The following is a 14,782-nucleotide window of genomic DNA, read 5'->3' as shown; positions in this document are numbered from 1 at the left end:
GTCCAAAAATTTACGCGATTCTCGACATGCCGCGATTGGTAGCATCGTGGCAGTGGCACGCGGTTCCGGCAAGGGATGGAATCCTACGTGAGCGGTTGGCCCCCAGCTCTGTAATTCGGCTGCCTAGCACTAGCTCTGGTGACTGCCAAGCTGCTTCTTAAGAAAGCTGTGCAGATCTGTTTTGCTTGAGAAAGCTATTTCATGGGTCTGGAGTTGTTTCCCTTTCTGTTTCTCATGAGCCTCATCGACATCACCTCATAGCGATACTCTTCTCCCCATCGGACTCTGATAATTAGACGATTGAATGCAGTCACCCGAGCAAAAGGCGTTGCTCGATATCAACCGCATCCGACGGTCCGGTGGAAGTTGCCGAGACGAAGAACACGAGATGGACCATTCCTACGGGCAGCAGACGGGAGGTTATAACGTCGGCCCAACAGGATCTGATGCGAGTACGGCACAGAATACGAAAACGCATTACAGCCAGTCACAAGTCATTGACGACTCGTACGTTGAAAATGGTCTTCATCCGGTGCCGGAGCCAGACAAGATCGTAGGCGCGCCGTATTATCACCAGTACAACCAAGTACCCGGCAACGGCATGTCTAGCCATCCTCAAGAACATGCGGCATCGAAGAGGAGGATATGTGGCATGAGCTTGGCGATGTTCATGCTCTGGTGTATACTGGGGTTCCTTCTTGCGCTGCTGGCTATCGTCGCGGGGGTATTTGGGAGCATGCTCGCAAGACAGAGCTCAGAAATCTTAGATCTCAAGAACGTGGCAGCAACAAAGTAAGTATTCCCCTCAAAACACCTCGATCAACACTGGCTGGGGCTTTGATACTAACAACCGTCACAGAACAACCGACTCGGACACCAACGGCACCTCAACAACAGCAGCACCCGCAACGACGACGACATGGGTGCAGGTAGTGGACTGGGAATACATTGGCTGCTATGAGGACACCTCGAACCGCGTGTTCCCGGACAAGTTCACGCAGATTGACGACCAGACGAACCGGCTCTGCGCGGGGGTGTGTTCTGGTTACGAGTACTTTGGCACCGAGTTTGGGGACCAGTGTTACTGTTCGCGGACGCCGCCGACGACAGCTGCGCCGGCGTGGAATTGCGATATGCACTGCACTGGCGCGCAGACGTCGGAGATTTGTGGGGGGTTCTTCTTTTTGAGTGCTTGGAAGAAGAAGGTCTGAGGTTCAGGGTTAAGTATGAGGTCTTTGGAGGGTGTCATTGGGTGTGACGACGTGTGAGTAGAGGTCTGCTTCAGTTTTCCTGGAATGATTATGCGAATTGGAGTTTCTTGGGATTGGCTGATTGAGATACCCAGTGGTAACAGGATTGAAAGAGTCTTTGATTTGATTTATCAATCAAACTTTGTGTCGGCCTTCAGGAGGTTGTTCGAAGGTGAATTAGATGTAGGGCGGTCGATGCGTGGTTGTGATGCGGAAGACTCAGACCATGATACTCTCTCTCACAGGCAGGCTACATAGAGCCCAATCTGGCCATTCTCATCAGCATCCAGCAATGGATCCAAACAACCATGGCCGGTTGGCCCAATGGCAAGGCGTCTGACTACGACTAAACATGTTATCAGGAGATTCTGGGTTCGACCCCCAGGCTGGTCATAATCTTTTGAAAATTCTGCATTTTGAATGCCGGGTTTGAAATTTTTGCGCGGGTTGCGGGTCCGGCGCCCCCGCCGAGTCAGGGCTTGCTAGTCCGGGCCGGAAGTGGCCTTCAACGCTCAGGCGCCGCTCAACAGTGTTAAACGGTAGTACAAGAACACGGTTAATGCAACGAAAACTCGTCCTAAGCACATGCCACGGGAGTTATTTTTGTATCTCGATGTTTTGAACGCATGAAAGCTGCCTTGTTGCGCGGCAAACCACACAATCTTCTGCCGGCCGCCGTGACTAACAATTTTTTGACGCTCCGGCGTGGTGCCCCACTTCGCCGAAAAAAGTCTCAACTCCGACCAGATACGTACCTCTCGACGTCTCCTATCGGATCTCGACGGGACATTTCCACTCCTCTTCTCATACACCCGCTCGGTGGGCATCGTCATGCCTTCCACCCCTGCACCGCCAGCGCCGGCATCAGTCTCAGAGCTTCTGACGCTGATAATAACCACGTCGCCAACCCCGTCCGCGCCTTCGACAGAACTCTTGGATGCGGTCTTCAAATCTATGCGCCTTCACTGCAGTGACTTGCTATCGTGCCGCATCATTGTTGTACTGGACACGTATGAGCGCATAGGAGACGTTCCAAGGTTGAAGAAGGGCCAGGTGACGGAAAAGGGCGCGGAGGAGTATGCAGAGTACAAAGACAACGTAAAGAAGCTCGTGCTGAGGGAATACGACGCACATGAGAGACCTGACGAGTTGAGTCAAGAGCAAGGGGAAGCAGAGTATGGCTACAACGGACGAGCGGCGACCGTAACGACAAACTCGGCCACGTTCACCGTAAGCCAGACGAAAGACCTTCGTGTATCCTTCGTAGAGCCGTCAGAGAGGCTTGGTTTCGGTCTAGCAGTGCGGACGGCCTTGAGAATAACGACAACACCGTACGTCTGGGTCCATCAGCACGACTGGACACTCGTATACGACATCCCCGTGGGCCCAATACTGGATGTCATGAGGACGCAGGACGCAGATGAGGAGAACCCGGTGAAATATGTTTGTCTTACTTCGGTTCGGATGCTGAAGTATGCTGAGACTGCTCATGCGCAAGAGTTCCCTCATCTTAGAACGTTGACGAACAAGCTGAAGAGGAGTTTTACGCCAAAATTATATCCGGAGGCGGAGGTGCCGTTGACGCCGATGTTCTTTTGGCATGATAAGCCCCACATCGCAGCGACGGAGCACTATTTGACGCGTGTCTTTCCGACGCGGCTGGCGATACCTAGAGGGGCGTTTATCGAGGACACGATTGGACATCGGGCGCGGACGCAGATGAAGGAGCAGGGCATGTGGTTGCGGTGGGCTTGTTGGCTGTTTTATCCTGATGAAGGAAGACAATTGTGTCTCCGGCACTTAGATGGGAGGAAATGGAGAGGCGCAGAGGGAGAAGTCACGATGAAAGAAATTTGGAAGCAGGCCAACAAAGAGATGAGGACAACAGATGATTCATGAATCACAGCTTTAAAGCATACAACCTTTTTTAGGTTTACCAACACATCTTACTCTGGGATAAGGTCGGTTGCAGTGTAGTATTGACCTTTACCTTCGTAATGCCATTCCTTCACCCAACTATCACCTCCGGAGGGGCACTCGACTCCTGAGCCAGCGCCGTTACAGGTAGCGTAGACGCCGACCAACGATCCGGTGAAAGGACCACTCTGGCCACTGACTAATCGTGCCGAGAATGTACCCATGACAACTTGCTGGTCCGGTTGAGAAGCCTGGGATGCGGCCATCGTGTAGTAAGTGCTGTTGACTGTGGCGATCTGGAAGCGAATCGAGTCGTCTCTCCACGCTTCAGGCACCTTGGCGATATTCTCCACGGGAGCATCTTCTCCCGTTGCCCTGAAGCGTAGCATGCGGTCGTTCCCTTCGGAGCCGTCTGTCTTGGGGAGGACCACTACCCCAACATCGGCGTGATTGAACTGCGTCAGGAACAACGTAACACCGGTTTCTTGGTCTATATCAGCGGTCAGTGCATCAATGACGGCTTCGAAGGTAAAGAGAGAGTCCGTCTGAGGTCGTCCGATGAAAGATAGCCCCGAACGGCCGTCCAGATCCGCATTATCGCCCGTGAGGTTCGCGCGACTAGGCACAATATGGAGCCCCCTCGAGCTTTCAATCGAAAAGGCGCCCTCATTTGGAACCCTCCAGTGGATGAGATTCCGAGGGATAACACCCAGTGCCGTAAAATCGTACGCGTCGGGGTCCGAGTTGAACGGGCCGTCTCCGGGGAGATCTCTAGATGCCGGGGGCATTTGCCAACCCGACATTTTGCCTCTGACGGGTTCCAGTATCGGCCACTCGCCTTCGCGCCAGGTGACTGGATACAAGACCGTCTCGCGACCCATGGGATAGATTCTCCATTCTGGCCCGGAACGGGTGGCTAGCGCGACACCCCACCAGTTTCCATCAAAGTCTTGGAATAGGTCTGCGTGGCCGATAGTCTGTTGTCCAAAGTTAGAGCTAGACAAAAATTGCGATACATGAAATATGGCATGCCTACCTGGAAATATTCATCGGTATCCTTATTGGTCAAGACCGGGTTGTACGGGCACGGCTCATACGGGCCCGTCAGACTGGAAGATCGGGCCATGACCTGGTAGTGCCCAGTCTCGGTCCCACCCTCGGCAGCAGAGATGTAGTACCAGCCATCTTTGCGGTAAATGTGAGGGCCTTCAGGCCAAACACCACCGGTGCCGCCCCAGAGGAACGTGTTGTTGACAACCGTCCCCGTCTCGAGGTCGACGTCGAGGAGAACGTGGCCGCCTCCCGGGATGTACATTTTTCCGTCGTCGTCCCAGAAAAGATCCAGATCTCCGTTGGGTGTTAGGAATGTGTAAGGGTCACTCCAGCTTGCTCCATCGAACGGATTGTTCGTTTTGAAGACCGTTCCCAACATTCCGTAGGGCAGGCCGAGGTACTCGCACACAACCCAGAACTCGCCATCATGGTGCCGAATAGTTGCGGCGTAGAAGCCTTCTTGTTGTCCTTTGAGTTGAACGTTAGTGAAGATTCAAGGAGTTCAATGGCCTATTGAAAGGCATCATTTGCCATGCCTTTGGTTTGTTGAGTAACGTTGGGCATTTGACTTTGTCGATTCCAAACATGACTTATCAACTTCCAGTTGAGCAGGTCTTTGGAGGCATATATTGGTAGACCAGGGAAAGTGATGAAACTTGAGGTGACGCAGTAGAAGGTGCCATCAACGTGGACACATGATGGATCGGAGTGCCAGCCGGGTAGGATTGGGTTGTAGAATGTTGAGTTATCAGCTGCTACTAGAGCTGCCCAAAAATTGAGAGAAAGTCCTAAGACCAAACGGCCCAAGTGAGGGATCATTTGAATAGAGTTGGAAAGTTACAAGATACTCAAGGCTATGAAGAGGCGTATTGACAGCTCAGACAAAGTGGGCGTGGTCTAGTTGTCAGACTATATACCCCATGAGAATTACTGTAGGTTTGAGAATGACGAGGTCATACCACATGTTGCCCAGCATTTCAGTTAGTGGCTTCACCATTCTGCCTTGCCGAACTTCGCTCCCACTATTGAAATACATAACGCAGTAACACAGACTTCGGCTAAATGATCTGCCTGTCAGATAGCATCATGATGCAAGGAAGGATCGATTTGCTTCTGTGTGGGGAAGTTCTTCCCCGCAATCAGCCTCTACATGGAGTCCTAAAGGCATGCAGCCCCTGATACCACTGAAAGATGTCGCAGGAACGCGCAGAGCAAGACAGGGCAGGTCTGGTGACAACGATCATGGATCATGGAGCAAGGCTTTCATGATTGAATGATCGACCAATTGCAATACATCGCTTAAGTAGATGAGAGCCGTTTAAGCTTACAAACAACTATGTTTTAGCCGATTCCCGAACCAATAATTGAACAGAAGCGCAACGTGCTTGACAGCCCGCTCCGCTTGGCCCAGAGTGCCCATCTCATGCATCCGGCTAAATCAAAAAGCATTTTACTACACTGTCGAATACTACGCTGGAACGGTGGCTACCTTAGCTAGTATTATTTCATTGCCGAAAGCTACACAGTTGCACATGCACCCCGCATAGTTCATCGACTTCATCCTCCCGATCTAATGATTGACTTGCGGTTGGATCTTCCTAAGGTTACAAAATCACCTGTTCCTCCATGAATCATTGGAAAGCAGAGGACTGGGTCACAAATCTGGAGACAGCATGAAATCGGATCAAATTCGGCGAAAGTGGTGGCCATCCTGTTTACCTCGTCTTCATTCGGCATCTTGGCGTCTGATCCGGTAACCGACTCTGCCGCTTCGGACGATCTCTGCACGATGTTAGCAATTGAGCGTCCAGAGAGGCTAATAGTTCTGCCTAAGATTCAAATCGAAATATGCTGAGGCTAGATCCAATGTCTAATCTTTAATCGGGAGCTAGAGAATGCTAATATATAAATCACTAAACTTAATCTATTAGATTAGAAGTCTAATTCGACCGCAGTATATAGCTAACTACGCAGGGGCTAATTAGGGGCCCTATTTATAATTATTATAACTAGCCTAACTTATAATTAGAACCTCTTTTTTATTCTTATATAGAAATTTATATAATTTAATTAATTTCTTTATTAATTTATAGTTTAAACTAACTACTTTATAATAAAAATACTAATACTAATTAATAATTAAATTCTATTATTATAAATCGGTAAAGTATTTTGCTACGTAAAAAAAACGACTTCTTAATATTATATAAAATAGGAAATTTATATTAATTAACTTTATAAAAATAAATAAAAAAAGAGGTAATTTTTAAATACCGTATAGAATTAAGTAATTATAGCCCTTTACTATTTATAAAAGGTTAATATTTATTATATTAAACTAAGTTAAATAATAAAACTACTTAAGTAACTAGTTTTTTATTATTATTTTAAATAGCTTTTCTATTAAATAACTTCTTTATAACTAGCCCGTAATTAGAAATTAACTAATTAAATTAAAAAAAAAATACTTATATAATAACTACTCGCTTAATTAATTAATATAACGAACGAGCTTAATAATATAATATAAAAAAGTACTACGTAATTAAAAACAAAGATTTTTAAATATAAATATTCTTATTTAGTAATAAAAATAACTTTATAAAAGTTATAAAACTAAAAAATTTATAGTATATAAAAAGGTTTATTATTATAAAGATCTTATAAATATAATTATAAGCCCGTAATTTAAATAACTTTTTTATAACTCTTTTAATTATTTTCTAAATATTATTTAAGAATATAATATAAGGGATAGTTTAATAAGAAAGGAGGGGATTTAGAGGTCCTAATAGTATTAAGCTAAGAGTATTATAAATTTTAAAAATTAACTTAAAAAAAAAGTAGCTATTCTAAAATAGTCCTATAACTTCTTATTATAATTATTATTAACTTAAAAAAAGGCTAAAAAAATAAGGATTTAAGAAAAAAAAATTCTTTTTTAAAAGTTACTAAAAAGCTTCCTTTTTATACTAGTTCTTAATACGAGATTATTAATTTCGAAAAATTAACTAAGTAATAAAAGGAATTATTAATAAGTAATAATTATTTAATAATAATTAAGTTATAAAAAAGATTATTTAAAAAATATAAAATAGGGTACTAAGAAGTAGTTAGAAAAAGGATTTTTAAAGTAATTAGTCCTATTTAATACGAGTAATAAGTAGTATTTTTAATAAGTCTTTTAGACCCGTAATTTTATAAAAAAGAGGGCTTAATTTTATTAACTATACTTAACTATTTATTTATTTTTTAATAGCCTATTTAGCTCCTTTATGAGCTATTTAGCGTCTATTTTTAACTATTTTTTTAAAATACTATTTTAAAAAAAAGAGGTTAAAAAAAGAAATAATTTAAAAATTATAGAGAGTACGAGGTTTAAAAAGTTAAAAATATATAGAATAATAGAAATCGGTAATTAATAAAGATCTTAAAACTAATTATTATATCTTTTTATAATAATATAAACGTTTACTATTATTATTAAAAAAAGAATTACTAAAACTTACTTTTTTATATTAAATAAAAAAGAGAATCTTAATAAGTATAATAATTAGAGATTTAAAAAAGTAATAATAATTATTAAAAATAGTAAAAACGAGAGTAATAATAAGATAGTAAGAGAAAACGGGAATTACCTAAACCTTAATAAATTCGTTAAGTAATAAAAGTACGGATTTATTATAATTAGTATATAAATTAAATATATTCTTATTAAAATTAAATACGTTAATAATTACTAATATAAGTATAAGCTAGAGTACGACCCTTAGTAAATTAAAATAAAAAAAAAGAAAAAAAAACCCGATCTTAAATAAAATCCTAATCCTTTATAAATAAGTAAATATTAACTTAAATTATTAAGGGACGTAAATATATAGGATCGTAAATTAGCTTAATAATAAATAAATTAACGTAGTATTAATCTATTTAATTAAGGTTTATAAAAAAAAGGGGCTATAGGAGTAACCCCTATTTTATAAAATTATAAATAACCTTAATTATTAACTAAATAAATAGTTTATAAATATAAGCTTAGAAATTATAAAAGTAATTAATAAATTTTTCTATAAGCGAGGGGTATTATTAGCGTAATTATAATTATAAAAACTATATAAGATTTTAATAATAATAATTATAAAAGAGGAATTCGTATTATAAAACTAGGTATAAGTTAATAAAGCGTATAATTATTTTAATAAATTTAAAAAAAAGGTAAATAACTTAGATTTCCTTTTTATAATTACTAATAATAATTTATTATTATAAAAGAATATATAAAAATAAAATATAGTATTAAACGTATGATAATTAATAATTTTACTTATTTCGATTTATAACTCGTTATTATTATTAATATAAAATTTAGTACTAATTAGTTAATAAAAAAAAAAGTAAACGATTTAAAATTACTAATAATACATAATAACGTAGAAATCGTATATAAATACTAAAAATATAATAATAAATACGAAATAATTTATAAATTTTAAAAAGATCTTTTTAAAAAAGAAATTATACTCTAGGGGGAAGTACGAGGTTTTATAAAAAACCCTAATAATATTTTATAATTATTATAAAAAAGTCGGGATTAGAGAATATTAGTACTATTTAATAATTAATATTATATTTATAAATAAAGCCTCTAATTATTATTACGAAGTAGTACGTAATTTTAATTAGAACGACTTTTTTAATATTATTAATATAATCTAAAGCTATTTTAAGACTTATAATAAGAATTTAGAGTTCCTATTTAAGCTATAAATAATTTTATTTATATTTATAGTTAAGATAATAGAAAATAAATTATAAATAAAAATCTTTAAAGAGCTTATTAATTAAATTAATAAATTAGTAAAAACCTAGTTAAATAAGGGGATTAATAAATAAAAAATCGGATATTTTTATACTATAGTTTAGCATATATTAAAAATAAAAATAACCCTATATTAAGTACTTAAAAACTACGAGACGCTTTATTTAAAGCTAAGATTTAGCTTTAATATTAAAATAAAAATATTATACTAAACCTATTTCTAAGTATATAACGGCTTTTATTAATAATATTAGGTTAACTAGATATATAATAAGAAAAAAAAAAGAAGCTAAGTACGGTAATTATTAATAAAGAGGCCTAAATTCGTTAAGTAAATAAAGATTTAATTTACGAGTAGGGTAATAAAAAAAGTAATATTTTATTTATAAAAAAAATAAATATTAATTAAGTAACTATTTTAAAAAAGAGTATATTAAATTATATAAATAGTATAAAAAGTCGAGGGTAGTAAATAATAAAACTAGCTTTTATTAGTTTAACTAATTTTTTATTATATATAAAAGTAGATCTAGGGGTATAGAACTTAGTAATAATAACTAAAATAGTAGCTTAGAATATCTACCCCCTATAAGAAATTTGGAAAATAAAAAAGATCTCGCTCCCTATATTAATAAATTAGATTATAACGAAATTAATAATATTAACTATTCTAGTACGTATAGCTTTAACGAGGTAATACGGAATATTCTTATAAAAGAATATAGAAAGTAAATATTCATATAGAAGTAAGAATATATGAATATAGGGGAAATAAGCGTATATAAAAGAGGTTTTTATAATAAAGAGAGTAGTATAGTTAAATTACTATATAAGAAGTTGCTTGCTTAACGAAAGGTTTAGGTAGGTAAATACACGCTTATATATAGGTATAAAAACCTCCTACTAGAATATTCCATTGCTTATTAATTATGATATAATTAATAAGCGTATACGTAAGTGAATGCGTAATCGTAATACGTAATTCCGTCTCGAGAGAATTCCAGCTTATTTAGTTACCTTCCAGCACTTTCTATTGCTCACGTAAGCTTATATAAGCAGTATTGCTTACATAATCAATACCTATAATAATCTATAGAAATCGTAGATTATTATGGTATATAGCTTGCTTACGTAATATTGATAATAAGGCGAATAATAAGGTAAACAAAGTTACCTTTGTAACAACTACTCTTTTTTTACCCCGTTAGTTTTTAGAGAATATACGAAGCTAAATAAATAAAAAGTAATAAAAACTCTTAATAAGTAGGCTTTTATTTATAAATAGTAAAAGAAAGTCCTTTAGATAATAGATATAGAGGTAAATAAAAGAACGAATTTAATAATATAAAATTCTATTTTTTTAATATTTAAAGAAAAATTAATACCTTTTTTAATATTTAAAAAAAAGAAATATAGTATTAAGTAATTCTAGGGGTAGCTAGAGGGGTCCTTTTTATACTACTTAGATTACTTAAATACTAAGCTCATATAAGTATTTTATATAAGTAAAAAGTACGGCCTAAATAATTTTTATAAAATTATTTTAAATACTAAGGTATTATAATAGTTAATAAAAAAAAAAGGTAATTCTAAGTATTATAAAAAATCGCGCTAGTAATACTTAATATATTAATAGTAAGTATTATAAAACTTAGCTTTAGCCTAAGTAAAAAAATTATTACCCTAAGTATAATAAAAATAAAAACGTACTTCGGAATAATAACTTTTTATATTTTACTTATTAATACCCTATTTCTTTTATATTTAAAAGATATAGATTAACTAAGTATTATATTTAATAATACGAAGAATAGAATTTTTAATAATAAGTATTTCAAAACGGTTAAATAATAATAGGGGTATATGTTTATAAAGCTTACTAATAATACGAAGTTAATTAATTATTTAATAAAAAGTAAGCTTAGATAACTATACTAAAAATTTAAGTACCCGTTAGTTATAAGGTTATATAACTTTTTAAAGTAATTAGGTAATAATAATATTAAAATAGGGGCGCTAGAGTAGTTAATAAAAATATATTACTAATACTAAATAAATATATAAAGCCTACGTAAATTTAAATTTAAATTATATAATAAGCTTAACTTTAATTAGGAAATTATTATTAATATTTTTTATTTAAATAGTTAACTAGTCCTATATATAATTAACGAGGCTATATTATTTTAAATAAGGTAATTTTTATAAGATCTATAAGTAAAAATAATATAAGTAGTTTTATAAAAAAGCTAGATTAATATATACTAAGGATTACTAAATAGTATTAGAACTAATATTAATATAAGTTTTAAGTTAATAAAATTTAAAAAAAATATAACGGCTTATAGTATATAACTAAAAATCGTATTTATAAAAGCGCACTATAATATTAAAAAAATAAAAAGGGTATATTAGTAGTTAAAAAGGGCGTTTAGAATTATTAAAAAAGAAAATTCTAATTTTATTAATAATAAATACTTCTAAATAATACTTAAATATTATAATAATATTATAGGGCTTAATAAGCTTATATTAACGCTATTAGTATTTAGAATATATTTAAGAACGACTTTAGCTTCGCTACTATTACTAAATATAAGCTAACGAGCCTAAGTAATTAAAAAAATAATACGGGCACTATATAAAATAAATATAAAAAAGTAAGTTAATAAAGTAATTACTATATATAATAGGCCTAATATAAAGGCTAATTTAGATATATTTTTAAATTTAAATATATAAGTTTAATATAAAATTACTTAATAATAAACTAGGCTATATAAATTAATTTTTATTAACGACCGGTTTTATATAGTTATAAGAGATTATAACTAGTTATTTAAAGTATTAATTATTATAATTAAACTATATTATATAGATCTTATTAAAGTAATTTCTAACTTATAAAAAAAAAAGAACTAAGGGAAATAGTATAACTTATAATAAAAATATAAGATATTATCTTTAATAAAATCGTTATAGTAGTATTAATAAATAATGAGGAAAAAGAAATTACTAAAAAGGTACTAATATTATTAGTAAAACGTTATAAAAGACTATAATAATAAGCCTTAACGTAATAATTTATTATTAATAACGAGGTATTTAATACTTTTTATATAATAAAAAAGAAAGCTAATTTTAAATTAGTAATTAAACTACGTAAAAAAAGTATTATTATAATTATTAAAAAGCTATATAAAAAATTAGATCTTATTAAAATAAATACTTTATATAATCGAAGGGTTTATTAATTTATCCTTTATAATTTTAAAAAATATAAAAATCTTTATATATTTAAATTACGAATAATATATAAAATTAAAGAAAAAGAATACTCTAATTATATAAAAAATTTAGGTATATAATTTAGGAGTATAGCGATATTAAAAAAGCGATACTACTTACCTAATTACTTATAATATAGTATTATAGCTAATGATTAATAATAGTATTAATAATATTATTATAAAAAAAGGGATATAAAATTTAGAGCTATAATATTACTTAAGCCTATACTTAATTAGCTATAGGGCTTATAAAGAAAATCTTAGCCTACTTACTAAAAAGAATAGCTAATAAGTACCTAGAAAGTACGATTATTAAAGTATTTAAATTATTATATAGACTTATAAAATCGGGTACTTATTAATAAACTACTTATTACGATTTTTATATTAATTAATTATTAATAGTTATATTTACATACAACCCGTATTTATTAATTTTTAAATATAAAGGAGATTAATTTAGAATTATTAAAATATAAACTAACGATATATTAGGCTTATTTAATATTAATTTTATAAAAAAGGAGGATAAGGAGCTTTAAAAAATAGGCTTTATAACTAAGCTAAAAGAAGTCCTTATAACAAATAACTTATTAATATTTAATAATAAAATTTTTATAATTAAAAAAGAAACCGTTATTTTTTTATAAAAAGGGTAGAATAAGAAAATTAACCTTATTAACCCGAACGTAATTAATATTAAAAAGAGGTATAAAACTAAGCTCGTGCGAGGGGTATATATTATAAATATATATTAACCTAAAGTAATTTTTTATTATATTAAAATAGTATAAACTATAGATCTAAATAAATAAGATATTAAAGTATTTAATAAGTAGTTTAAATAGTAATAAATAAATTTTAATCGAGGCCTCGTTTATTACTTAATCGACCTCGCTATTAATAAGCTCTATATTTTTATTAATAAATTATTTATAAATAATGACGACTTTATTTTATAATTAGGGTATATTATTATCTTAGTTAATAAGAATATAAGTAAAAGTAAATTTATTATATATAATAATATAATTTATTACTCGTTAACTAAAAGTAAATAAGTAATAAAAAGTATATTTATATTAAAAGTTTATAATATAATTAACGGCGTTAGCCTTACTTATGTAATTTTAATAATACTAAAAAAGATTACTAATTAGCTTAACTTCTTATTAATCTTAATAGTTATTTATACTAATTCTTACTTATTATATAAATACTTTATTAAATTAAAAATAATAAAAAAAAAGAGGTTTATAATTAAAGAATTAATATACCGGTATCGTAAATTAATATACTAGTATTACTTTTATATTAGTATTACTATTCTATTTTTTAATTAATTTAAAAAAATAGTACTTCCTTATAAAAGCGGTAAAAGTAATTATATTAATATAGCTATTTTTATTATCTTCTCTAACTTAAGCTCTAGTTTAAAATTTTTAAAAATAAGAATATTATTATAACCTATATACTTATTTAGAACTACTATATTACCTATTTAAAATTTATAAATTTTAAATTAGTTAGTAATATAAGCTTTTATAAATCTTAAATAAATAAGGCTTTTTCTTATTATATATTTAAAATATATAAAAAATAAATTATAATAACGTCTACTTAACTACTTCTTTTAATATAGTTATAATAATTTATTATTATTATAAACTATTTTTTACTAGCTCTATTTTTTCTAAATATTAAACTATATTAGCTATTTACTTATATAATTCCCTATTATTTTCTCCTTATTAAGAATACTAAACTAGCTCCTTATTTATTACTAAAATAAGCTTAATATTTAGCTTTAACTTAGCTAACTTATTTTTTTTATAAACTTAACTAGCGTTAACTTATTCTTATTCCTAAATAAGTAACCTCGCTTTTTATTATTTATACCCTAGTTACTATATATAATACGGGCTTAATTAACTAACTAGCCCTCTTTAAATAAAGCTAATTATAATAAAATAAGCTATACTATATTCTTTAACCTATTATAAAGGGATATAATAATCTTAAGGTTAAAAATTTAGTAATATAAATTTAAAAAAAACGTTTTTTAAAAACGTTACTAAGGGTATACTTTTTACTTATTAAAAATAACTAAATTTAATATTTTAAAATAGATTTTATAATAATATAGGATACTTAGCTTAATTAAAATAGTATAATTTAGATTATAAGATCTGAGGGGGTTTAAAAATAGCCTCTTATTAAATAGTATTACCTTTTTTATAAGCCGGCCTTATATCCTAATTAAAATAAGATATTTTAAAAAAAGTATTATTTAAAGTTTACCTAAGTACTTAAAATAAGTACTTATATATTCCCGGCCTATAAGTACCTCGTCTTTTATATAAGCTTAGTAAAAGCGTAGTTCTTAATTACTAAGTATATTTTATATAACGTTAATAAGCTAATATAAATAACTAAAACTATTTAAAAAATAA

At 32.0% G+C, this 14,782-nt stretch overlaps 3 protein-coding genes across 3 annotated transcripts; 2 read left to right on the top strand and 1 right to left on the bottom strand.

Moving 5' to 3' along the window:
- Window positions 1-304: 304 nt before the first annotated feature.
- On the top strand, window positions 305-1,211 carry CTAM01_09400 (uncharacterized protein; the record flags this gene model as incomplete). The annotated part of the gene is made up of 2 exons (XM_060525419.1): window positions 305-792; window positions 860-1,211. 2 exons carry the CDS (start codon window positions 305-307, stop codon window positions 1,209-1,211), a joined length of 840 nt encoding a protein of 279 aa, XP_060379875.1.
- An 870-nt stretch (window positions 1,212-2,081) lies between these two features.
- Window positions 2,082-2,854, top strand: CTAM01_09399 (alcohol dehydrogenase; the record flags this gene model as incomplete). Its single annotated transcript, XM_060525418.1, has 2 exons — window positions 2,082-2,693; window positions 2,765-2,854. 2 exons carry the CDS (start codon window positions 2,082-2,084, stop codon window positions 2,852-2,854), a joined length of 702 nt encoding a protein of 233 aa, XP_060379874.1.
- A 342-nt stretch (window positions 2,855-3,196) lies between these two features.
- On the bottom strand, window positions 3,197-5,039 carry CTAM01_09398 (uncharacterized protein; the record flags this gene model as incomplete). The annotated part of the gene is made up of 3 exons (XM_060525417.1): window positions 3,197-4,144; window positions 4,204-4,688; window positions 4,859-5,039. The coding sequence occupies 3 exons, from the start codon at window positions 5,037-5,039 to the stop codon at window positions 3,197-3,199; spliced, it is 1,614 nt and encodes a 537-aa protein (XP_060379873.1).
- Window positions 5,040-14,782: the final 9,743 nt, after the last annotated feature.

Source organism: Colletotrichum tamarilloi (genome assembly GCF_030869305.1).
Source record: "Colletotrichum tamarilloi strain Tom-12 chromosome Unknown Scaffold_37.1, whole genome shotgun sequence".
NCBI classification, from domain to species: Eukaryota; Fungi; Ascomycota; class Sordariomycetes; order Glomerellales; family Glomerellaceae; genus Colletotrichum; species Colletotrichum tamarilloi.
The sequence above is the reverse complement of the archived record's forward strand: the minus strand, read 5'-3'. Positions and strand labels throughout refer to the sequence as shown.